This window comes from Lithobates pipiens, unplaced genomic scaffold (assembly GCF_037356315.1).
Source record: "Lithobates pipiens isolate NorthernLeopardFrog02 unplaced genomic scaffold, aLitPip1_a1.2 Scaffold_8, whole genome shotgun sequence".
Lineage (NCBI taxonomy): Eukaryota > Metazoa > Chordata > Amphibia > Anura > Ranidae > Lithobates > Lithobates pipiens.
Genome location: NW_027507903.1, coordinates 581,403,592 through 581,430,883, shown reverse-complemented (window position 1 = coordinate 581,430,883; position 27,292 = coordinate 581,403,592). Strand labels below are relative to the sequence as shown.

Below are 27,292 nucleotides of genomic sequence, written 5' to 3'. Positions count from 1 at the left end.
AGGTGTGTGGCTGGGGAGGGGGGCATCCGAGTGTGTACAGGTGTGCGGCGGGGGGGCAGCCGAGTCCGTATAAGTGTGTGTGCCGAGTGCGTGTGGGGGGGGGGTGTGTGGGGGGGGTTAGAGGGTGTGTGTGTGGCGGGGGGGGCATCCGAGTGTGTACAGGTGTGTGGCGGGGGGGGGGGGGGGCATCCGAGTGTGTACAGGTGTGTGGCGGGGGGGAGGCATCCGAGTGTGTACAGGTGTGTGGCGGGGGGGAGGCATCCGAGTGTGTACAGGTGTGTGGCGGGGGGGGGGGCATCCGAGTGTGTACAGGTGTGTGGCGGGGAGGGGGGCATCCGAGTGTGTACAGGTGTGTGGCGGGGAGGGGGGCATCCGAGTGTGTACAGGTGTGTGGCGGGGGAGGGGGGCATCCGAGTGTGTACAGGTGTGTGGCGGGGGAGGGGGGCATCCGAGTGTGTACAGGTGTGTGGCGGGGGGCATCCGAGTGTGTACAGGTGTGTGGCTGGGGAGGGGGACATCCGAGTGTGTACAGGTGTGTGGCGGGGGGGCAGCCGAGTGCGTATAAGTGTGTGTGCCGGGTGCGTGTGGGGGGGGGGGGGGGTGTGTGTGGCGGGGGGGGCATCCGAGTGTGTACAGGTGTGTGGCGGGGGGGGGGGCATCCGAGTGTGTACAGGTGTGTGGCGGGGGGGAGGCATCCGAGTGTGTACAGGTGTGTGGCGGGGGGGGGGCATCCGAGTGTGTACAGGTGTGTGGCGGGGGGGAGGCATCCGAGTGTGTACAGGTGTGTGGCGGGGGGGAGGCATCCGAGTGTGTACAGGTGTGTGGCGGGGGGGAGGCATCCGAGTGTGTACAGGTGTGTGGCGGGGGGGAGGCATCCGAGTGTGTACAGGTGTGTGGCGGGGGGGGGGGCATCCGAGTGTGTACAGGTGTGTGGCGGGGAGGGGGGCATCCGAGTGTGTACAGGTGTGTGGCGGGGGAGGGGGGCATCCGAGTGTGTACAGGTGTGTGGCGGGGGGGAGGCATCCGAGTGTGTACAGGTGTGTGGCGGGGGGCATCCGAGTGTGTACAGGTGTGTGGCTGGGGAGGGGGACATCCGAGTGTGTACAGGTGTGTGGCGGGGGGGCAGCCGAGTGCGTATAAGTGTGTGTGCCGAGTGCGTGTGTGGGGGGGGGTTAGAGGGTGTGTGTGTGGGGGGGGGGGGCTGAGTGTGTACGTGTGTGTGTGTGGAGGCTGAGTGTGTACGTGTGTGTGTGTGTGGGGGGGGGCCAAGTGTGTGCAGGTGTGTGGGGGGGGGGCCAAGTGTGTGCAGGTGTGTGTGGGGGGGGGGGGGCCAAGTGTGTGCAGGTGTGTGTGTGGGGGGGGGGGCCAAGTGTGTGCAGGTGTGTGTGTGTGTGGGGGGGGGCCAAGTGTGTGCAGGTGTGTGTGTGTGTGGGGGGGGGGCCAAGTGTGTGCAGGTGTGTGTGTGTGTGGGGGGGGGCCAAGTGTGTGCAGGTGTGTGTGTGTGTGGGGGGGGCCAAGTGTGTGCAGGTGTGTGTGTGTGTGTGGGGGGCCAAGTGTGTGCAGGTGTGTGTGTGTGTGTGTGTGTGTGTGTGTGGGGGGCCAAGTGTGTGCAGGTGTGTGTGGGGGGGGGGGAGGCTGAGTGTGTGCAGGTGTGTGTGTGGGGGGGGGGGGAGGCTGAGTGTGTGCAGGTGTGTGTGAGGGGGGGGAGGCTGAGTGTGGGAGGCTGGGTGTGTGTGAGGGGGGGGGAGGCTGAGTGTGTGCAGGTGTGTGTGTGGGGGGGGGGGAGGCTGAGTGTGTGCAGGTGTGTGTGAGGGGGGGGAGGCTGAGTGTGTGCAGGTGTGTGTGAGGGGGGGGGAGGCTGAGTGTGGGAGGCTGGGTGTGTGTGAGGGGGGGGAGGCTGAGTGTGTGCAGGTGTGTGAGAGGGGGAGGCTGAGTGTGTGCAGGTGTGTGAGAGGGGGAGAAAGGGGGGAGAGAGGGGGGAGAGAGGGGGGAGAGAGGGGGGAGAGAGGGGGTTTGATCGCCCGGTTCTCAGGGTTAGAGCCAGTGGGGGACACCTAGGTATATATGATTCTAACAAGAAAGGAAATCCCCATACAGCTCTGTTAACAATGCAAAATTAAAAACTTGAATACACAAAAAAGTTTGTTATTTTTTTGTTATTTTTAAATTTCCAAAAAGATGGAGCTCAGCGAGGAGGCTCAACAAATGCCACGAGAGTTTCTTACCTTGTGCATCTGATGCATGTTCTCTGCAGGATATCCGCTAGGTCCCTGGGAAGGGATAGGAGGGCCGGGGCTTGGTCCCATCATACTGTGCGCTGATCCAGGAGAGGGCCCAGGGCTAGGGCCCAGCATAGCACCAGGAGAAGGCCCTGGCCCGGGGGACTGCACAGGCCTAGGGGTGCCCCCCACAGGCGGATCGGGGGTGGACATTGCTTTCCGGAAGAGATTTAGTCAGTCCCAATCTGTGAAAGAATAAAAATGCCCATTAGCACTGAAAGAGAAAAATAAATAAAAAAGGACTACAGTATAAACTATTCTAATACAACATCATCTAAATAAAACAGATCCTTCTGGAGGTAGATTTGGCCTTTTGTCAGAACTTTGATTTCATAAAATAAAAGTAAGCCATGGATGATGAAATTTGAAAATCTCCCGATCCCCCATCAACACTGAAGCCCTCCCGCAGGACTACTGTGTTCTGCTGGCAGAACACAATGATTACCAACGGTGGCTATAGCTGCTAGCAGTAATCACATGCAAAAAAATCCAACAAGCTGGTTGTAATGAAGTTGATCGATGGTTTGACTTCAGTACAACCAGACTGCCCATAGATGAATCCAGGGCTTTTTTTCAGTGGAACGCGGTTCCAGCACCTCCAGCACTGAATGTATGTACAGTAATGGCAAGAGGTGCTGGGGTGTGCTGGGAGGTCTATTGAGGCTGGCTGCTGGGGGATCTATTTTTGCATTGTGGAGGGTTATTGTTGTTGGTGGGGGATCTTTTGTTGCTGGAAGGAATCGTCTGAGAAAGGAGGAGTCTATTGTTGCTGGAGGGCATTTTTTGAATGGTTGTGTATTGATGCCGGGGAGGTCTATTGTTGCTGGTGGGAGAACCATTGTTAGGTGGGCTTATGTTGCTGGTCGGGGGGGGGGGGGGGGGGGGGGATGTTCCTGTACATATTCTCAGAGAAAAAGAAAAGCCCTGGATGGATCTAATCTCGGCCGGTTCAGCACTGGCTGGGATTCGATCCATCTATGGCCAGGGTAAGAGATCGGCTGACTTCAAGATTTGCAGCATGAGAAGGAGCAGCAAAGCACAACCATTACAAAGCAAGAAGCACAGCCTGACTGTGTATGTGTGTATGTTAAAATTATTAAAATGAATTTTTTTTTTTTTATGAAAAAAAAAAAAAAAAAAAAAAATTTAACACCCCAATGCACACTGACATCAGCTGGTTGTAAGCACACATCTATAACAGATCATTGAAAAGACCACACTTTCCTTTCAAGTATCAGAAAGCAGAACGTTCCTCTAAAAAAACACAATGTGTGGCTTGTGGGGTAACCACAACAGAGAAGAGGGTAAGCCACATCCCAGAGGTAGACTTCTCCATTTTACGTCCTTCTGTGACCAGAGGTCTGTGCCTTGATGGCCCAATCCAAATTTAACAGTCACTTTACTTAATAATGGAGGACTGAATTTAAAAAAAAAAATATATATAATTATATATACACACACACATATATATATATTTTTTTATTTTTATTTTTTTATTTTTTACACACACTTTTTTTATTATTATTATTATTATTATTATTGAGTGACAAATGTGCAAAAATCTATAAAAGTTGTGTGTTCTAGAAACGCTTTGGTTTGTTCCAGGACATCAGAGGGGACACCGGCCATCAGTGACAGCCAGGACCGAGAGCAAACAGACATGCAAAGTGTTGGCTGCCTGCTCTTATAAGGGATGATGTTTTGTATCCTCAAGTACAATGCTGGGGAACATTCTTGAACAAGGGTCAGCTGTCAAAGTACTTTGGTGACCCTCAAGATGGGGGTCCAAGCATCTGCTGTTATTGGGAAACAACTACTCTACTTTTAGGGAGCCTTCAGCCATTCGGATTAGCTGGGCTAGGACAACACAAGACTGTACATCACGTTGCACAGATGCGATTTGGTGTACATTTAAGAAAAGAGTTCTCACGGGTACACATATTTAGGACATCCACTCTTAAGTAGGGTGTCACCAGAGATAGCTAGGGGTGTCCCGAGTTGTGGCTGACTGACCTCCCAATTAAAGAAGCCTTCATAATTCCAGGGCCAACACCATTTGGCAGAGCCAGCCGCATGACACCAATGATAGTTATAGCTGCCTGGATGGGTGTGATTCTGACTACTACCATAGGGGGGCAGTCTCCCCACTGACCCACCAATGTACAGAGCGTTTTTCTCGCTGACCAACTATGAATTGGTTTTAACATGGGTTCTCAGAGACTAGCATTATATCAAGGGGTAAAAACCTTGAGAAAAAGATGATTTAGGGCAGTGGTCTCCAAACTGTGGCCCCGGGGGGGGGGGGGCAGACATGACCTTTTATCAAGCCCTTGGGGCACTCGTTTCCTCCACCGACACCAACAATGGGGCCCCAATTCCTCCCAATGGCACCAACAATGGGGCCCCAATTCCTCCCAATGGCACCAACAATGGGGCCCCAATGGCACCAACAATGGGGCCCCAATTCCTCCCAATGGCACCAACAATGGGGCCCCAATTTCTCCCAATGGCACCAACAATGGGGCCCCAATTCCTCCCAATGGCACCAACAATGGGGCTCCATCCATTCCACCGATCCCAAAGATGTTTATACCCGCTGATGTCCGGACCTTTTCTACTGCTAATAGCCACATTTCAGCCTCCCTTAAAAAAAAATTATTTGCGCAACAAAAGGAGGAAGATCCTGTTTGTTTTTGTAAATCAATCTGTATATGCTGCATTGCATGCTTGGTATACTCCCTGTGAAACTTAAGGGGCTAATCCTCTGCATTGTGTAAAAAGGTTGTTATATCCTGTATGCACAGATCTCCTGCAATGTCTACCTTGGAAAGACCAGGCAAGGTAGCCAACCTCAACCTGCACGTGCTCAGTTGTGTCTTATGCTGGAGAGAACAGTTTCTTGTTCTCAGAGCTAGCCAGGTCACATGCATGATATTGGCATCATACATGTAGTGAAAATATCCTCCTTCCTGGACTCTCTGAGAAATGCCAGTTAATCACTGAACGCGCTATACAGATAATCGAAAAAGGTATATAGTGGCAGTATTTTAAATGTAAAAAGAAGAAGATTTATAAGCTGCGGGGGGGGGCGCAGATGAACTTTCATATTACTGGATTTAGTAACATGTTATAAAGTACAGTGCTCGTGCTCTGTCATTTGGCTATCATCTTAAAAAAAAAAAAAAAAAAAGTGTCTTGACCCCGTCTATACCGACCCCCCTCCCCCCATAAACTGACCACGGTATATCATGGCTGCTGAGCCCTGACACCGTGGTCAGTCTACATGCCTCCATCATCATCTCTCTTGTCAGTGCCCCCTCCCCTCCTGCTGCTCTCATAATTACAATAAAAACATTCCATCCCCTTTAATATTACCTTTTGCGTCTGTGTCTGTATGATATAAAAAAAGCCGATCTGTAGCTATATCAGATTGTCTCCCAGCACTCATGTGACTTCTCGGCTCTCGTCAGTGGGAGTGCTCGGCCCCACCCATTACAGCTGTCAGCTGGGGAGAGGAGAGAGCCAAGGAGTCACGTGAGCGCTGGGAGACGTTCTGAGAGGTACCGATCGGCATGGTTTTCTATATCACACAGCCACAGGGACACATTGGTAGGTTACAGAGGGGATGGAAGGTTTTTATATTAGTGGCTTAACAACCACTTTGAGTCTAGAGGACAGGAAACTGCCCATTTGTTTAGAAAGTTTGGAGGCCCCTGAAGGACATGCACTCGGTTAAAAATGCTAGCAGGTGTTTTTTTTTTTTTGACAGACTTCTTGTACTCTGGGAAAATATAAAAGATGCAATTTAAATTTAGCTCTGCATTAGTTACTTTATTTTCCTAAACTGAAGTGCAAGCAGTGCGAGTACCTGGATTTGACTGGATGTTAGCCTCTGGGAAACCCACTGCGCAGCAGAGCTCAGACTGGGATAGGCATAAGCAGCACAAGTAGCCAATCAGTAACATCACAGTGCAAGGAGAAAAGTGAGAGAGGTAAGTGTGCTGCTTCCCCCTTCACTATCCAATAACAGGATCAGAGGAAGACCTGTAAATGCTACTAAAAATTGTAGCAGAGAAGGATCAGTTCTCACCACGTTATGTCTCGTTTAGGCAAAGGGTGACGTCACACCATGTGCGGTGACAGGCAATTTACGGCACTGGACAATGGTTTCCTATGTGTCCCACTCACACAGCATGCTGCAATGAAATGCAGATTTGGGGGTGTTCAAGGTGCACACTTAAGAGGAGTTTCCCCTGAAAAAAAAAAAAAATTTTTTTTAAAGTCAGCAGCTACAAATACTGCAGCTGCTGACTTTTAATAAATCGGACACTTACCTGTCCCAGGGTCCAGCGATACGGGGGAATGAAGCCCCACTCGTTCCCCCCCCCTCCTCTCGGTGGCACCGGCATTCTAACTGTGGGCACCCGGCTGTGGTTTCACAGCCACGTACTCACTGCGCATGCGCGAGCAGCGCCGCAATTGGCCGTCCAGTCATCTGGGACCTGTCACGTGTCCCAGATGACTGACAGGAGAGAGGGGGCAGAGCTGAGCCCTTCCTGCACCGAGGGGAAATGACGTCAGGAGCCCAGGCACTGAAGGGGGCAGACTACGGGGGACCCCCTAGCACACAGCCTTTTAGAGGAGAGTTTAAAAAAAATCCAATTTATTTTTAATCATTTTTTTTTTTTTTTTGTGGACCACCACTTTAAGCTGGTTTTAGTGCACCCCTTTGCGCCTGTGGCAAAAACTAGCCAACATTGTGCGATCATTGGGCAGCCAACCTGTTGAACCCATTCAAGCAAACAAGGCAGTGGGGAGGAGAGAAGAGAGGGGAGGGGGAGGAGGGAGACCCCTCCTCCCTACCTGCCAATTGCCCCTGAAAGGCAATTCAAACACAGATCACGCTTCAGTCCTCTGCTTCATCAGGAGATGCATTGGGGACAGTGGAAGCCCCCAGTGGAGCCTTTGGAGTCACTCTGCACATGCTCAGTTTGGTGTGTATTGCTAAGACAGGATCAAACAGCCTTTTTGCACCAAGTAGAGGATTAGTCCCTTAGGTTCCACAGTGAGTAGAACAAGCATGCTTTACTACATATACAGACTGATTTTACTGTTGTGGATTTAGGTACATTTTAAGGCCTGGTTCACACCTACGCAGGTGCAATTTGCATTTTTCAATACACGCTTTTGATCCATTGAAGTCGATGGAACCACAACACCTCCGTTTTTATATCTTTTTCAAACTATCCCTAGATCTTTTTTTTACCACTCTACAATCCGCTTTTATAAATTTTATCTGGGTTATGAGAGATCTAGACTACATAGACACATTCTATTATTCCCTAAAACCAAAGGAGGAGCGGGAGTACCGGTTTTATACTATTATTGTTGCGGCACTCCTGACCAGGTAAGTGAACTGGTTTTACCATTCTGATACTAAACAATGTGTATTAATAAAACAAGTGGTGGAATCCATTTGATCTTCAGGCACTCCCTCGGATAGGATTTACCTTCCCGTGACATTCACCGAGACTTATCCTCTGCCCTACCCTTTCCTACATCTCATCTATTGAATATCTGGTAGAAAACAGCCTTGCGGCTAGGGCTTTCTTCACAAGTAGGACCTAGGACACCCCTATTCGGTGCTCCTCAATTCCCACCGGCAGAGGACCGGATAAAATTTCCTTGCATGGAATAAGGAGACTCACCGAAGAGTGAAACAGATTCTGTGTCCGGGAACACTTCCACCCCGACTAAACGTATTCCCTACACAACAACCATCATTTATGGAATGGTTGGAATACCAGCAACGGCCGTCATTTCTGTCCTCCACTCCCTTAAGAAAATCCTTTATAAAGATCTAAACTCTAAAGATCTAAACTTGTTTGAGTTGCTTCTGTTGCAAAACTCTAAACCAGGGGTGTCCAAACTTTCTTCAAAGAGGGCCAGATTTGATGAAGTGAACAAGCGAGAGGGGCAACCATTTTGCCTGCCATTCTTTGAACCATTAAAATTTGGTCTAAGTGTGTTCCCCCGAGCGCCAATACATTGCCCAACAAGAATTCTCTCGCCTTTGTGGCTGTGTGTGGTGAAGAGATGAGCTCGGGCGTGTTATCTGGATTTACCCAGGGCTTCCCCCCCCCCCAGAGAATAGGTGCCAGGAACTCCCCTTTTTACAGTCACCCCTTGTCTCTGCCCCCTAACCACCTCTGAGCACCGTTCCTTGGTTTCACCCCCTACCCACCTCCAAGTACTGCCCCATTTAGAGAATATAGAACCAAGTAACATTTTTGGTACTAAGGAATTTGTAGGGAATTTGTTAATGATAAGAAAAGCAGTAAAATAGATCCCCTGCAGCCAGCAACAATAGATCCCTCCCATTCCGCAGCAACAGTGGACCACCCACAAACCACTAGACCCCCAGCAGCAACAACAGATCCCCTTGCAGACAGCACCAATAGACCCTCCAGCAGCCAGAAACGGTATATCCCTCCCAGCAACATAAGAAACCACCAGCAATGATAAGACAACCAAGACCCATAACCACCACCCACCCCCTCTCGCCACCCCCACAGAATTAGATCCCCTTCAGCGACAACTGACCTCCTCAGCAACAACAACTCCTTCTCTTCTGCAAAAACAGATCCCCCTGTAGCCAGTATCAATAGACTATGCATCACAACCCAGCACTCAATACCATTACATAAATTCAGTGCTTGCTGGAGGTGCTGGAACTGCGTTCCCCCGCGCTCCCACTGAAAAAAAGCTCTGTATATACGGTATTTATCAGCGTATAACACGCACCCCTTCACTTTAAGAGGGAAGTTTCAGGAAAATAAAGGACATTTTAAATAAAGAAATGTGAAGCAAAATAAGGGTGAGTGCCCATCAGCAGACCCACCACTGCCATGAATGTATCCTCACTGTTGCCAGAAATGCAGAACCATTGCCAGGCATGCACTCACGTACGCCAAAGATTACCTACAGGCGAATCTCCCGTTTACACGGTGGCCTCTTTAATAGAAAGTCCCGCCTCCTTTGAAGGACAGAACAGTCGTCCAATGGCAGCGCCGGAGACGGGACTTCCTATTAGAGAAGCCGCCTGTAAAACAGAAAATTCTCCTGTCTGTGCGTGTGTTGTTCATCCCGCCTCCTCCAAGGCATATACATCCTTTGTGGCCCAGGTGCAGGGAGATCGTCGGGGGGCCACAAAAGTTACACATGTCCAAGACCGGACTGCGGCCACGATTGGGTCGGACTTTGGACATGCCTGCTCTAAACCAAAGCATGTCCCATCACTATAGGAGACTCTTATTACAAAAAAAAAAAAAAAAAAAAAAACATCCTGAGCTCCTGGAATTTACAAACAACTGGGTATGTGATCTTAAGCACTTACCAACCGGCTCATGCCAATATATGTTGGCAAAGTGGTTCGTTATCGCGAATCGCCATATGGGTTAGTCTGTACCTTTAAGGGCGATAGCAGGTGCTTGTGCGCCTGCTGCCGGCCAGCCATGATCAGGAACAGGGATTTGTGTGTGTAAACGCACAAATCTCTGTTCGGTCAGGGGAAAGGAGACATATCATTTGTTCCTACTAAGTAGGAACAGTGATATGTATCCTCTCCCAGTCAGTCCTATCCCCATACAGTTAGAAACACAAACTAGGGAACACAGTTAATTGACACCATAATCAGTGCATTTTTATAGCTATGTATGAATTTGCGTTTGTTTGTATAATAATTTTCAAATAAATTTAGATTGAAATATGGCGTCTATGAAACCAAAAACAAATCCCTGGCCCTTTCTATAAAATGCACAGATGTGAACTACATCCATAGGAAACCCTGTTATATGGACTGTAGTGTGTTTCTGCAAAACTGAAAACACAAAAAAAAAAAAAAAAAATGCATAGGTGTGAACCAGGCCTAAGGAGAGCGCCACCTAACTGCAAGGGTAGACAACGCCTTTCACGGCTGCGCTGTGTGGGCAGAGCTGGGTACATCTCAGAACTGGATTAACAGAAATATAAATTTGGCAGGTAACACCTCTTCTTTCTGTGCATTTCATGCGGTTTACCTGGAGTTCAAAGCATTCAAATCCCTTCAGAAGAATAAACAGACTACTACTGACTCCTGCTTACAAAGCCAGATCCTCCAATTGCCAAGCCCATCGCATTAGAATAAAAATCAAGTCAAGTTCCCCCTTAAAACAGGGAGATGAAGCGTGCTGCGGGGCGACTGCAGGGACCGCAGAGACAAAATGTGCGAGATTCATGCTCCACATATTGCAGATACATATTTATCCTGACAAATGCCTTCCTCTATCAGGAGACGCGGACTATGAATGTGCACCCTGCAGTTCTGGAATAATAACGACTATAATTAGTCCTTCAAATCTGGCGTACAGCGAGGAAGACAATGAGAAGACGGAGAATGATCAGCGGCATAATCGCACACGCGGGATCCAACACTGCGCTCCCACTAACGAGGCACAGCAAAGAAAAGGGGGGGGGCGGACAGGACAGAACTGGGGGAGCTGCCAACCTGTCCTTAGAGGGTAGAAAGCTCTAGGGCCACCATCGCCATCCTCACTTCTCTACCTAGTTATATGACTAAAAAGCTGATCATTGTAAGCACTGCTGTCAGTGGTAAATGGTTCAACTCATCCCTGTAAACTAGGAACACACCAATACCATTTATTTTATTTTTTTACAATACTGATATTTTATTTTATTTTTTATTTATTTTTTAGTACTCGCCAATATTTATCGCAACAATTTTGTTTACACTTCAGCTGTGGCAATGGTACAAAGCATTGAAAATTTACAAATTACATTTTTTTTTTATGCTTTTTTTAAATGTGAAACGTGTAAATATGTTAGAAGGTGTAAAAATTTTAAACGAGCAAAGCAAAATATTAATAAAAACTTTTAATTATTAACAGTTTATAAAATAGAAGTGAAAAAAATTAAATAAAAAAATCATCAGGAAAATAATTAAATGGAGAAGTTAAAGTGGTTGTAAAGTCAGAAGTTTTTTTTATCTTAAAGGGGTTGTAAAGGTAAATGGTGAAAAAACATCTGACAGTGGCTGCGCCCCCAGCCTCCCGTTTTACTTACCTCACCCCTCGAAAATCCCATGCTCATCCCCCACTGTTCTTCCTCGCCACTCAGCCTGGCCGCTGATTGGCTGGAATAGGTGGATGGAAAGCAGCGCAGCCATTGGCTCGCGCTGCTGTCAATCACATCCACTGACGCGGAGCGCCGGGGGGGCGGGGCCGTGTGATACAGCGAGCGGCTATAGCCGCCAGCTGTATAACGGGAGCGCGCCCGCAGGTGCTTCTCACCATGCGAGGGAGCTTGCATGAACATAAGTAACTGAGGGAAGAAGCAGAGACAGCCGCCAAAGGAACTCCAGAAGAGCAGGTTCGGGGCCACTCTGCAAAACGAGCTGCACAGTGGAGGGAAGTAGAACATGTTTTTTATTTAAAAAATAAAAATTAACTTCACAATCCCTTTAATGCATACTATGCATTAAAATAAAAAGCCTTCTGTGTGCAGCAGTCCCCCCCCCCCCCAATATTTACCTGAGCCCCATTTAGATCCAGCGATGTCCATGAGTGTCTTGGCTGTCCCTCCTGATTGGCTGAGAGACAGCAGCGCCATTGGCTCCCGCTGCTGGCAAAGTCAATTAGCCAATCAGGAGAGAGAGGGGATGGGGGCCAAACCGCAGCTCCGCGACTGAATGGACAGACTAATCTGCAGCTCAGCTCGGGTGCCTCCATAGCAAGCCACTTGCTGTGGGGGCACTAGAGACAGGAGGGAGGGGCTAGGAGCACCGAAGAGGGACCCAAGAAGAGGAGGATCAGGGCGGTTCTGTGCTAATCCACTGCAACAGAGCAGGTAAGTAGAACATGTATTTTTTTTTTTCTATAAAAACAACAAACAAGGATTTACAAATCACTTGAATTAAGGCTGATTAGAGTAAATTAAAGGGGTTGTAAACCCTTGAGGTTTTTCACCTTAATGCATTCTATGAAAAAAACCTAAATGAAACCCTAATGGGAAAAAAAACAAAAAACTATTTAGCTTTGAAGGGCAGCCCTATTGAAAGCAATGGGAGGCTACCGACTCTAGCGGCCACTCGCATTGCATCCAGAGCTGATCACTCACTGTGCAGAGACGGACCTGTCAGAGGCCCGCTCTTCTCTATGGGGATCCCTAGGGTATCTCTTGGATGAAAACGGATCCGCCTGTTGTATCGGATGAAAACAGGGTCACCATCCGTCCGGATTTCATGGACAGGATGTCAGAGGACACGTCACCGCTGACATAGAGGTGAATGGAGTGTCTGATCAGGCGGAACTGATCGGAAAGCCCGTGTGAAAGGGGACCAACATAGGAGGTATTCCGTGGTCCTCAAAGAAAATGGGCTGGGATACGGTGTTGGAAGCACACTAGTGGGAAGTTAAGAGCTTACTGAATTTCTGGCAGAATAATCAGGATTTTTTTTGGAGAGTCATTAAATGCAGAAAGAGCATCATTTGGGATAACAGACCAAAAAAGTAGCAAATTACTGAAGTTCATCATTCAAGGTTCTCACATGCTTTAAAACATTGAGCTTGGTACACTAGATACGGCTCATCAATAATGTAGTCATACATACAGAGAGGAAGGAGGAGGTTAAGGGGTTAATGTACAAGTCATTAACACTGGGTGAATAGAGATGTCAGGTAGATGACCAGGGAACCCCTGCTAAAAAATTACTAGAGCTACAACTCATGATACATTAGTGTGATGGTCATTGGGATGAATGCTCCTTACACTTGTGGTCACTGGGAAGAATTCCCCTTAAACGATAGCTAAAAAAAAAAAAAAATCAATGTTGTCAGCGGGAACTTATCTAAGGCACAAATAGGTAATTGCTCAAGGAACCCCTAGCAACCTTTTGAGGAACCCTAGGGTAATTCTGGTTGAGAAACCACGATGTAAAGCAGCGGTCTCTAAACTGTGGCCCTTTGCTTGCCTTTATCCAGCCCTCGGTGCAAAATTCTTTCCATTGACAACAACAGGGCATAATCTACTCCCGCGGGGACGTCAGGGCATTTTCTACCCCCGCTGGCCCTAGTCCGGCCCCCTAATGTCTGAAGCCCTTTGTTTAGAAAAAGAGACCCCGATCTAAAAGTAAGCTCAATTTGTCTAGGCTGCACAGTGTTTTTTAATGGGGTCCCCGTGACTGCACAGTTCATTATATTAGAAAGGTGAACCAGGGGGCCAGATGCAGCCCTATGCTTGCTTTTATTCAGCCCTTGGGGGACTATTCTTCCCACTGACACTAATAGTGCACATGACGAGGCAGTACCTCCCCCCCCCCCCCCCCCCCCGATACCAATGATGGGGCATCGTTACTGACAACAAAACATTTTCTACTTCTGGTGGCCATAGTCCGGCCCCTCTAAAGACTGAAGAATAATAAACTGGCCCTTTGTTAAAAAGTTTGGGGACCCCTGCCTTAGATCGAAAACTGAACCTCTCGGCATGAATGCTCCCCATGTGTACCTCAAGGCCTAAATTTCCAGTGTACGGAATGAGTGAATCAGGTGCTGGGTGGATATTTTATACTATTTTGTTTTATTAAAATTAATTTGATAAAATTCTTTTGGAGTAAAAATCTATCTGAAGATATTATTGTATCTTAAAAAGAAAACTAATTGAATTTATTCAGCATGAAATGGAGCTTAGTTATGTAGCACAAGGCTGTACATTCAATGAACCCATGTTCTGCAAGCTGAGATAAAATGCACTGCATTGATGCATTCACACAATTTCACAGTAACCATGAGAAAAAAAAAAAGTTCAGGAATATTCCTTTATCCCATTGTTTTGCAAATTCTATGTACACCGCAAACTGTATGAGTGGATCGATTCTGATATCGTTGTTTTACCAACCTGACAGCTTATTATTCTAAGGCTCGGTTCACACAGGGGCGACTTGTCCAGGCGACTTCGCCGCCTGACAAGTCGCTCCCCGTTCTGTACTACGGAACCGTTCCAATAGGAGCGACTCAAGTCGCTCCGACTTAGAAAAAAGGTTCCTGTACTACTTTTGCGGCGACTTGCATTGACTTCTATACAGAAGTCGTTTTGCAAGTCGCCGCTGAGGTCGCGGCAGGTCGTGGCGCTGCAAGTCGTGCCATGTACTGTGTGAACCGAGCCTAACTAGGAAACCTTCATTTTGTTTGCAAATATTAAAGATTCTAACTACCAGCAAGAACAAGTCCTTACATTTAAAGAGCCCCTGTCATTTCAGATTCATCATGGCAGCGCCTGTTAGTGGGCATCCACTCACCTGCTGCCGCCACGTGCCCTCGCCTTGTTGTGCCCCTGCCGTACCCCCAGCCATTCCATTAAAGTGAATGGGACTGTCGGGGAGTCAACAGCGGGTCAGAGGAGGAGCCGCTGTGGGACATAGAGGACAGTTACCCTTTGATTTAAAAATCTAATTTAAATAAAGCCAATTTTACTGGCGATTTAAATCAAACCCACCCTGATCAGGTGCTGTCCTCTAACCAGTACAGCCAGTCACCGTCCCCAGTAGCAGCTGGTTTTTATGGTCCAAAGAAGGCCGGGCTACAAAAAGCTCCTACTTAATAGGACCGAAAGATTTAATTAAAGCAAAAAAGAGAAGCTGATTACCGTCTGGCTACACTTACAAGAAATTACTCTCACTTTGATGTCTTGCCTGTGTTAATTACAAGGCTAGGCCTGCTCAGTCCAGGTATTGCGCTAAATAAATTAAATTAAGACGGAGGAAGAAGATAAAACACAATCTGTTCTTTTCAGGCGTTTTTCTAGAACAAGCTGCTTGTTACTCTGATGCCTGATGAAAAAAGCACGAGAGAGAAAAAAAAAGAGAAAAAAAAAAAGAAAAAAAGAAAAGCATAAGCGCAGCTTCAAAAGGGAAACGCATGAATTATTGATGGGTTTTATTGATGCCCTGGCAGACGCACAGCGGCGGGCGGCAGCTCAGCAAACAAGGGAGAACTCAGACGCTTAACATCCTCGTCAGCCTGACTGCTGAACGCTTCCTGGTACAGGACAGGCCTCCAGTGTCTCCCGCCGACCCGATCCAAGGACGTGCTGATGAGAGAACGTGTACAATCCGAGCCTGAATAGCCTGGAATATTAATCAGGAGGAGCCGCAACACTCATTGCCTTTCAAATAGCGTTCCAGGGGCGCAGAGTAATGCGAAAAAATACTGAGCGCAACACAAAGAAAGCCTCTTAAAGGGAAACGCAGATCACAAATGCAGGTGGAGGCCAGACGTAATGTGCAAGCACCATTTTATTTTTAGACAATCTGTTGTGACTACATGTCTGAGACGCAGCTTGAAGTAAAATAGTAGGCGTCATTTAAAAAAAAAATAAAAAAAAATGAAAAATCATGAAAGGGTCTGAACCCCTGCCAACTTTTTGTTGTCCATGTTCCCCCTAGGAAGAATCACTATATTATATTTGTCTTGGGTGACCATTGTCATCAGTGCCAGAACATACAAGAGAGAAGAAAAAATAAATAAATAATAAAAATAAAAGAAAAACCCACGGGTATCCAACATTTATTTTTTTACTAACGAAAAACTTAATTATAGTTAAAAATGCTATTGGACGAATTACAGTGCAGATTTTTAGGTGCGTGTTCAAACACTTTAAGAGCCGGTTCACACAGCGGGCGATGCGAGGCGACACGACTCGCCTCGCTCTCGCAAGTCGCCCCCGTTCTGTACAATGGAACCGTTCTGAGAGGAGCGACTCGAGTCGCTCCGACTCAGAAAAAAGGTTCCTGTACTACTTTTGGGCGACCTCGGGGCGACTTGCATTGACTTCTATACAGAAGTCATTTGCAGGTCGCGGCGAGGCAAGTCGGAGTCGCCTCGCCTCGCCTGCTGTGTGAACCGGCCCTAAAGCGTGACATGAAATATGAACAAAGCATATCCCTCTATAGTGTGTACTAGTCTCAATCTAGAGCACCAAGGTCTCTTGCACACTGCAGCTTTTTATTTTTTTACTGAGCTAAAATACTACCCATTATATATATTTTTCGGGGTTAATTCTCTAGCCAAAATATTGAGGTATCCCACCCTTTGCAGCTATAACAGCTTCAACTGTTCTGGGAAGGCAGTCCACAAGGTTTAGGAGTGCGTCTATGGGAATGTTTGACCATTATTCCAGAAGTGCATTTGTGCACAGGTGCGCAGTCATGTTGGACCCGGAGGGGTCCAAACCCAAACTGTTCCCACAAAGTTGGGAACATGAAATTATCCAAAATGTCTTAGTGTGCTGACACCATAAGGAGTTCCCTTCACTAGAACTAAGGGGCCAAGTCCAAACCATGAAAAACAACCCTGCACTATAATCTCCCCTCCACCAAAAGGTTTGGACCAGTGCACAAAGCAAGGGCCATAAAGACATGGATGAGCGAGTTTGGGGTGGAGGAACTTGACTGGCCTACACAGAGTCCTGACCTCAACCCAAAAGAACACCTTTGGGATGAATTTGACCGGAGACTGCGAGCCAGGCTCTCGTCTACATCAGTGCCTGATCTCACAAATGTGCTTCTGGAAGAATGGTCAAACGTTCCCATAGACACACTCCTAAACCTTGTGCACAGCCTTCCCAGAAGAACAATTGAAGCTGTTATAGTGGGCCAACTCAATATTGAACCCTACGAACAAAGACGCCATTAAAGTTCATGTGCGTATAAAGGCAGGTTTACCAATACTTTTGGCAATTTGTATGAGAGATAAGTAAGAATTGACCTAGTAGGTGAAGGTATCCTGTTTCCCCTAAAATAAGACCTAGCGTGATTGTCGGTGATAGCTGCAATAAAAGCCCTACCCCCCAAATAAGCCCTAGTTAAAGTCCTTGTAGGTCTTCTTTTCAGGGTAGGGCTTATTTTTGAGGAAACAGGGTAGGGCTTATTTGGGTGGTAGGGCTTATATTGCAGCCAACACCGACAATCAGGCTAGGTCTTATTTTAGGGGAAACAGGGTAGGTTCACCAAGCCGGCAGGGAAACGGGATGTCTTCTGCTCTGACCATATCAGGTAGGTCGGTTGGCTCGGTCAGAGGGTACAATCGGCCTGTATTGGATTCACATGCACAAAAAGTGCTTTGCCAAAGCAGCGCAGGGAGCTGTACATCCATCCTGGAGGACAGCGGAGCCCCGGAGACGTCTACAAGTCGGGCTGACTGGGTACACTGGGGGGGGGGGGTCACTGAACTAGCAGAAGGCCAGACAGGCAGGAAACGTGTCCTCAGGTTACTTTCTCTTCAGGAAATCTGATATTATGCCAGCCGGGGACAATGGGAAAAAATATATATATATATCTTACACCGTCTCTTCCTCAACTGTATGACTCACCGGACTGCAGCCCTCTAATTATTAGAAATCATCACATTTCTGGGCTGAGTCCGCGAGGACGAGGAGGGGGCTGTGCATGCGATCGGCATTGTATGAGGAATCACAACAAGCCGTCTAGTGCCAAGTATCTGCAATGCAGTAGCAGCCCTTCCATGCACAGAGCTGCCCACACACACACACAGCAGATCCAATCGGCTTAAGACAGGCCAATCGGCTTCCAAGATTAAATAACTTCCTGTTGTAAGGCAGATGCACGCAGACGTACAATATGCTGCGCTCAGTCCCGTTATCGATATGGATCTGAACGCAGCCGTATTGTATTCTTTGGGGCCCACGCACGCTGCTTTGTTTTGTTGTTTCAGCGCAAACAAAAACTAGAATAAATTTGTATTCCCGATTCTGCATTTGGACCTGATTTTAAAGGAGCATGCTGGCACAAAATAGCGCCAATGTGTACAGCGTATCTTGGAGCCTATTGGCCGTTGCATGCAAGCATCAACGATGTGTAGGAAGCTTACAATCTATCAATGTTTAGGAAGGTGCCATTCATGCAGCGGTAGCACATTGCACACAATGAACCCAGCTTTTAAAAGCAGTATAAAACCCAAAAATGTATTATATTGCAGCTTACCGACCATTATATGTGGTGGCTGCATTCTTTTTTTTTTGTTTTTTTTTTAGCCTTTTTTGTCCCCCCACTCGGTTTGAAACTGGTGAGCTAGCAAGTAACATCTCCTGTATTAGAGAGACATCACTCCGGAAGAAAAGGGCATAGGAGGCACAGCAGCATGGTCAGTCTGGTTGGGAGGATAGTGTTAAATGTAGTAGCAGATTTAAGTACACTAACAAATAGAAGCCAATTTCTAGGTCACACATTATGATCAGTTGCAGCACACGATTTTATTTATTTTTAGGATAAAGGTTTTACATGAATAAATAAAAACCGATTTAAAAACACCCCCCGCCCATAGTGTTAAAGTGGAGTTCCACACAAAAGTGGAACTTCCACTCATCCAATTTCCCCCCCCCCCCCCCCCCCCGGTGCCACAATTGGGTGGGAGGGAAGGTGCGGGTATCTGCACTCACTTCCTGGAATAGACTCCCACAGGAGTCACGCCCCTTCCCGCACCCCCCTGCTGTCTCCTGGGAAACACACAGGTCCCAGGAGATAGCAGGGACCACTTACGTCGCGCAGCAGGGAACCGGGAAGTGAAGCCGCAACACTTCACTTCCTGATTCCCTCACGAAGAATGGAGGCGGCAGCAGCCGAGAGATTGCTTGGCTTCGGCTGCCGACATCACTGGACTCCAAGAAAGGTAAGTGTCCATTTATTAAAAGTCAGCAGCTGCAGTATTTGCAGCTGCTGGCTTTTAAATTTTTTTTTTTTTTTTTTTTTTTTTTTTTTTTAGGTGGACTCCCTCTTTAAGTGGTTGAGTACATATCCATGTAAACTGATACATTCTGCTGGAGAATGTGAGCTTTTGAAGCAACAAACTTGCTGGCTGGATCAGATGAAAATAAAAAGCAAAACCAAGGCCTGGTTCACATATATGCAGCCTTAGTTTCCAGCCTAGGGTCCGATGCATTTCTGTTCCCCCGGTTCAGGTCTGAATTTTTGCCTGAATTTGCACCTGGTCAGCAATGGTGTTTATCATGGTTGATGCTGGATTTACTTCAGAGGACATCGTTTTTGACAAGTCCTTTATTAAAAAGAAATAAGCCATCTGTGTTATTTGTTTTTGACACTGTTTAGGTGAACACCGTACCCCATAATTGTTAAAAGGGGCTTCCAAATTCTGATAGCGCGCATGCGCCCCCCCCCCCCCCCACCCGCAGACCTTTACAACCACCGGCCAGGGTTGTGGGTCAAGAGGCCCTTGTCCCCATCAACATGTTGGGAGCATATGGCCTAGTAGGCTGTCTTTTTCTCAATTTGTGTTAAACACAGGCGACGTGTGCGATTTAGAAGCATTCCAAAAGAAGGCAATGAGCCTGGAATAAGCATCTGAACCACTCAGAAAACGCACACGACTCTTTAAATTCGCAAAGTATTCACAGCGCTTCACTTTTTCCAGATTTCATGTTACAGCCTTATTCCAAAACGGATTAAATTCATTATTTTCCTCAAAATTCTACAAACAAACAATACCCCATAACAGCAACTTGAAAGAAGTTTGTTTGAAATCTTTGCAAATTTATTAAAAATAAATAAAATCCCATGTACACAAGTATTCACAACCTTTTCCATGACACACAAATTGAGCTCCGGTGCATCCACTGATCATCCTTGAGATATTTCTACAACTTAATTGGAGTCCATCTGTGGTAAAGTCAGGTGATTGGACATTATTTGGAAAGGCACACACCTGTCCATATAAGGTCCCACGGTGCATGTCAGAGCACAAACCCAGCCATAAAGTCCAATGAATTGTCTGTAGACCTCCGAGACAGGATTGTATTGAACCACAGATCTTGGGAAGGGTACAGAAAAATGTCTGCAGCATTGAAGGTCCCATTGAGCACAGTGGCCTCCATCATCTGTAAATGGAAGAAGTTTGGATCCACCAGGACTCTTCCTAGAGTGGGCCACCCGGCCAAATCGGCGATCGGGGGAGAAGGGCCTTAGTCAGGGAGGTGACCAAGATCTCTATGGTCACTCTGACAGAGCTCCAGCGTTTCTCTGTGGAGAGAGGAGAACCTTCCAGAAGAACAACCATCTCTGCAACACTCCACCAATCAGGCCTGTATGGTAGAGTGGCCAGATGGAAGCCACTCCTCAGTAAAAAGGCACATGACAGCCCACATGGAGTTTGTCAAAAGGCAGCTGAAGGACTCTCAGACCATGAGAAACAAAATTCTCTGGTCTGATGAAACAAAGATTGAACTCTTTGGCCTGAATGGCAAGCGTCATATCTGGAGGAAACAAGCACCGCTCATCACCTGGCCAATACCATCCCTACAGTGAAGCATGGTGGTGGCAGCACTGGGAGACTAGTCAAGGTTGAGGTAAAGATGATTACAGCAATGCACAGAGACATCCTTTCTGCTCCAGAGCGCTTTGGACCTTAGACTGGGGTGAAGGTTCATCTTCCAACAGGACAACGACCCTAAGCACACAGCCAAGATAAAGGAGTGGACAACTCTGTGAATGTTCTTGAGTGGCCCAGTCAGCGTCCAGACTTGAACCCGATTGAACATCTCTGGAGAGATCTGAAAATGGTTGTGCGCCAACGCGCCCCATCCAACCTGATGGAGCTTGAAGCTATGTTTCCACTATTGCGTTCCCAAAGTCGCGCAATTTTGCCGTGACTTGAAGCAATGCCTGTGCAAGTCCCATCAAAGTGGGACCAAAGTAGTGCAGGGACTACTTTGTAGTCGCTGCGTCTTGAAGTCGCACAGATATGAACGGTACTCATTGGGAATCATGGGGTACGACTTTTCACTCGATTTGGGACTGAAAAGTCGCATGACAAGTCGCACTAGTGGAAACCTAGCCTAAGAGTTCCTGCAAAGAAGAATGGGAGAAACTGCCCAAAAAAAAGGTGTGCCAAGCTTGTAGCATCATACTCAAATGGACTTGAGGCTGTAATTGGTGCTAATAAATTTGCAAAGATTTAAAGAGGAAGTAAACCCTGATGGGTTTACTTCCTCTTTTTTTCCCTGCAAAGGTAAAGCATAATGGACTACTATGCATCGCATAGTAGCTCATTATGTGTCACTTACCTGACACAGGAGCCAGCGAAGTCGCCGCTGATCCCTGTAGTCCGCCGCATCCATCTTGCTGGTGGCGTCTCGCAGCTCCGACCAATGACAGCGGCGAAGCCGCGATGACGTCACTCCCGCGCATGCGCACGGGAGTCGCGTCTCGCAGCTCCGCCGCTGCCATTCGGCGAAGCCGCGATGACGTCACTCCCGCACATGCGCACGGGAGTCGACAAATTAGGCAAATCCATTCTTGGACTTGCCGCATTTAGTGCGCCTGCACGCCGCTGTCTACGGCGCATGCGCCGTAGACAGCGGTGCCCATTTTCGGGCAAATATCTCCTAAACCATATAGGTTTAGGAGATATTGCTTGGACCTACAGGTAAGCCTTAATCTAGGCTTACCTGTAGGTCAAAGTGGTTTGAAGGGTTTACTTCCTCTTTAAACAAATGTCTTTCAACGTTGCCATTATGGGGTATTGTTTGTAGAATATTGAGGAAAATAATGAATTTAATGCATTTTGGAATAAGGTTGTAACAAAATGTGGAAAAAGTGAAGCGATGTGAATACTTTCCAATGCACTGTATGCTGTTCGCACGTGAACGATAACTGGCGATCAACAAGATCCAGCCATGTACATGAGGCCCGTTATAAACATCCCACATGGTCGAGATTAGGACTCTGCGCCTCGTAATTACATTTCAGGTGGTGGTTCGTCTCCACCGAAGCAATCAATTATACCGGCAAACATGAACGCTGCACACCAAGATGCAAAATGATATTCTTCCTTTATTAAAAATAGTCAGCGGGGGCAAGTTCTGTACCAACGCGTTTGGCGGGAGGCACAGAGCTTTTAGGACTTGCATGTGTGATAATCTGCATTAGACGTTTTTCAAAGTCCACGTACTGTAAAGACACTTATTTTAAAGGCTGACCATACACATTGAGATTTATTTTCCCAACCGCCTCACGCTGATATAAGTCGGCAGAAGGGCTCGTACAGGCAAACGAACGTACCTTACGTTGCCCTTTAAGAGGTGGCCTGTGGGCGCTAAGCTCCACGAGTCGGGTCGTGGGTCCCGACTCGATCGCCGCGGGGGGGATACCTGCGATCGTCTCATGGAGAGGATGAACGGGGAGATGCCAAGGTAAACAAGCATCTCCCTGTTCTGTCTAGTGCCACTGTCACCGATCTCTGCTCCCTGTGATCGGGAGCAGAGATCAGTGACGTGTCACACATAGCCACGCCCCCGCACAGTTAGAAACACTCCACAGGACACACTTAACCCCTACACTGCCTCCTAGTGGTTAACCCCTTCACTGCCAGTGTCATTTACACAGGAATCAGTGTATTTGTATATATTGTCCCAAAAACGTCTCAAAAATGTCCGATGTGGCCACCATAATGTCGCAGTCACGATAAAAAAAAAAAAAATAAAATTAAAAAAAAAAAACAATCGCTGATTGCCGCCATTACTAGTAAAAATAAAATATTACTAAACATGCCATAAAATTATCCCCCATTTTGTAATCGCTATAACTTTTGCACAAGTCGATCAATAAAAATGTATTATAGCAAAATGTAAAAAATAATGCTTTTTTATTTTTTCAAAATTGTCGCTTTTTTTTGTTTATAGCGCAAAAAATAAAAACCGCAGGGGTTATCAAATACCACCAAAAGAAATCTCTATTGGGGGGGGCGGGAAAGGACGCCAATTTTTGGGAGCCACGTCGCACGACTGCGCAATTGTCGGTTAAAGCGGCGCAGTGCTGAATTGTAAAAGGTGCTCTTGTCAGGAAGGGGGTAAATCCTTCTGGGGCTGAAGTGGTTAAAAAAAAAAAACGATGGGGCATATTCTTCAAGCTGCGTGGGGGGGGGGGGGGGAGGAAGGTCTCAACCCGCTGACACTGCTCTACATCTGCCAATCAAATTCAGCCTTTTATTCTACAACTGTAACACTGCAGTGCGGGTTAGAATCCGGCTGGTTGCTAGGCAGCAATACCGACTGTCTGATACAATTCTTTCCTCCTACACTGATGAAAAAGGTCCGCTGTGATATTCTCCATAAAAATCACAACGATGAATAAAAGGGGCTTCTACATCATCACAGGGTAGCACAGCTAAATGGTATAGTACCCTCATGTGATAAAACTAGGACCATGCCGGACAGGCCTTATGATATTAAAGCCATAGTAAACCCACTGCAGCTCACCAATTATTCTTAGATATGATGGATGCAATCAGTTTCTTCATTAGGCTTCTTTTTCCACCTAGTGATTCCAGCCATTCTTTATTGCCCCCATTCAGAAGCCCTCCAGCAGAATGCATCAGCTTACATGGATGAAACAAATTAAAGTGATAATAAAGTCTTGTTTCTTTCCTATGCAAATAGCATGTTATACTTACCTGCTCTGTGAAATGGTTTTGCACAGAGCAGCCTGGATCCTCCTCTTCTCGGGTCCCTCTTAGGTGCTTTTGGTCCCCTCCTTCCTGTTGAGTGACCCCACAGCAAGCCGCTTGCTCTGGGGACACCCGAGCCGTGTGTCCATTCAGACACAGAACCTCCAATGCAATACTCCCAACGCACATGTACCCGCACAAACGGGTGCATCTTAAATTGGGTGCTGAAATGACCAACGGCTGGAACAGACTGCAATCGTAAGAAGGAAGTGTCACATAGTATATAAAAAAAAAAAATAATAGAAGCGACGCTTCGGAGTCATACAGGATCCCCTCCGTCAGGCATGAGACCTAGCCACGCAGGACCCCTCCGTCAGGCATGAGACCTAGCCACGCAGGACCCCTTCATCATCAGGCATGAGACCTAGCCACGCAGGACCCCTTCATCATCAGGCATGAGACCTAGCCACGCAGGACCCCTTCATCATCAGGCATGAGACCTAGCCACGCAGGACCCCTTCATCATCAGGCATGAGACCTAGCCACGCAGGACCCCTTCATCATCAGGCATGAGACCTAGCCACGCAGGACCCCTCCGTCAGGCATGAGACCTAGCCACGCAGGACCCCTCCGTCAGGCATGAGACCTAGCCACGCAGGACCCCTTCATCATCAGGCATGAGACCTAGCCACGCAGGACCCCTTCATCATCAGGCATGAGACCTAGCCACGCAGGACCCCTTCATCATCAGGCATGAGACCTAGCCACGCAGGACCCCTTCATCATCAGGCATGAGACCTAGCCACGCAGGACCCCTTCATCATCAGGCATGTGATCTAGCCACGCAGGGCCCCTTCATTGGTCACATGCCTGATGAAGGGGGTCCTGTGTGGCTCTGAAACGTTGCTTCCATTTTGGACCCAATTTTGGAGATCCTGGTGTGCTGGTGGCACTTCCTTCTCATTCAGACACAGAGTCGCGGTTCGGCCCCGTCCCTTCTCTCCCTTTGATTGACAGCAGCATGCGTCAATGGCTCTGCTGCTGTATCTCAGCCAATCAGGAGGGAGGAGAGTTACGGACAGCTGAGGCACCTGTGCATAGAAAAAAGGGAAAAAAATAAATAAATAAACACGCCATTAGGAGCGTTTCTCCTGGAAAAACGCTCCAAGAAACGCTACAAATACATTTTTTTTCTGCTCCAAATGCTGAAGCTTAAAAAACACCAATAAAAAAAATGCTAACAGCTTTAAAGGAGCCAACGTGCATGCAGCCTTGGGGTCCTTTCACAAGGGCTTGTCGGCCCGGTAGACTCCACTTGCTCAGTGGGTAATCGATCTGTCGATCCCCGCTGAGCAGGCGGATTACAGGTCAGTCTCCACTCACCTGTCTCTTATGGGAAAACGGATTGCTAATAAAGCCTACTCTGATGAAAGCAGACCACCTGTCCATTTTCATCCGATCCTTCAGACAGATGAAATATAGGGTCATCATCCGTCTGGATAGCGGCGGGTGTCAGAGGACATGTCACCGCTGACATCCACAGCTTCATAGAAGTGACTGGAGGCTCCAATCAGGAGGAGTTATTCAGTTGTAAAAACATTTAAGCCCTGGCCGCTCACAATGCAGCGATTTAGCATTTCAAATCGCATACCAAATCAGCAGCTATTGCCAGCAATGGCACAGACGCCGCACCAATTCACAAAAGTCGTTTCTGTACTACTTTTGGCGACTTCGGGGTGCGATTTCAATAGACATCTGTGCAGAAACCCTCACAGATGTCTCTGAAATTTCCCCCTGAAGTCGGGACTGACATGCTGTCAGAGTGAACCTGGGCTAAGGCTCCATGCACACCAGCTTGTTTTAAGCTCCTAGAAGCCATGAGCATATTTTTTCTGCTCCTAGAAGCGAAATAGTTATCCTATGTGTCCATGCACACTACGTTAGGCTATTAGCATTTTTTGAGCTTCAGAGTCAAGCAGCAGAAAAAAAAAAAAAAAAGAAGAAAAAAAAACCCATACCTCCTCTTGAAAGGCTACTACAAAAAGCCATTACAAGTGTTTTTTTTTCAGCATTTTTGTAAAAAAAAATAAAAAAAAATAAAAATGGAGCCGAAAAAAAAAAAAAAAAAAAAATTACTGAAAAATTTCGCTATTCAGCATTTATGAGCCATATGCCTTTGTGGGAGTATAGTTTTGGTAAAAAATAAAAAAAATGCTACTGTAAAAACGAATTCTACAGCTTTCTACAGCCAACACTACTGGCGTTTTTATAACATCCAATGTGCATGAGAGGCCTAAAGTGTGAGCTCGAGTTTTGGCTTCAATTTATTAGTGAATTTAAATCTGCTAAAACAGTGTCTGACAAATTTGCTTTGAATCTGGGAGCCAGCAAAAAAATTTTTTAAATAAAATAATAATTAGAAGTTTTTTTTTTGTGTTCGCTTCTGTGCATGAACATGCAGGGATGGGGGAAGCTTAAAAAAATAAAAATAAAAATTTAATTATTTCACTTTTATTTACACTTTCCCTTTAAAAACAATAATTTTTGATCACTTTTATTCCTACGGTATTACAAGGAAGGTAAACACCCCTTGTAATAGGAATAGTGCATGACAGGTCCTCTTTATGGAGAGATGTTTGGTACCCCACATCTCTCCTTCAGGCTGGAAAGGCGGAGATCAAAAAAAAAAAAAAAATAAATAAAAGAAAAAAAAAACCTTGGTCTTTCCAGCCGCAGCACTGTTCACTTCCGCTGGCCCGGAGGTGACGTCCTAACGAGCATCATAAAGATGACTGGGGACCATCTGGTCTCCGGAAATCTCTATGCCCAACTTCCAGCGGCGACCGGTTTATTCTCTTTTTATTCTTTATTCTCGCCCCTGCGATCGGCGAGCCGGGAGAAGCACCGGAGGGTGACAGGAGCGCCGTAAGAGCGATTGAGTGGCTAAACTGCCGCTATGATTGTTCTTACGGTGCACAGAATCGCCGGCTGAAAAATATATCTGGATGATGCCTGCAGTTGGCATTAGATATCCCCACTCATAGCCCAGAACATATGACGGCCTACGGGTGGGAAGTGATTACCTTACAAAGCTTTCTTTAGCATTATGAAGGAAGTCTGGTGCTATAATAGAGAATTATTGCTCATTCCGGCATGTGTGCAACACGTGTATCACAATCAACTTTTTCATGCGTCGTCCTCTGTGACAGCGGGATCAGTCTTGTGCCACGGAACACGAGAAAGGTTGGCACTGTATTCCATCCATCAAAAAGAAAAGCAGCAGCAGTATTGTATCAAATCTCACAGCATGGCCATACAAAACCGATCATCTCCATTTCTCAGTCCCATAAGCACAATCCTGAATATTATACTTCCCCTCCTCTATTTCAGATCATTGGAATGCACCTCCATTCGTTTTCATCCTGGACTCTAAAATATGATTGTTGACAGTAGCAATCCCAGTGTGTGGGTGATGAATGAATGAGTGCA

The 27,292-nt window shown here is 47.1% G+C and overlaps 1 protein-coding gene across 3 annotated transcripts in view; it reads right to left on the bottom strand.

The window, feature by feature from the left end:
* SMARCA4 (SWI/SNF related BAF chromatin remodeling complex subunit ATPase 4) overlaps positions 1 to 27,292 on the bottom strand; it is a 115,308-nt gene that overhangs the window by 74,489 nt on the left and 13,527 nt on the right. For all 3 annotated transcript variants that reach the window (XM_077470282.1, XM_077470284.1, XM_077470283.1), the window contains exon 2: positions 2,226 to 2,464. In XM_077470282.1, the coding sequence (XP_077326408.1) occupies positions 2,226 to 2,432 (207 nt within the window). In that variant the 5' untranslated portion in view covers positions 2,433 to 2,464. The remainder of the gene's footprint in view (positions 1 to 2,225; positions 2,465 to 27,292) is intronic.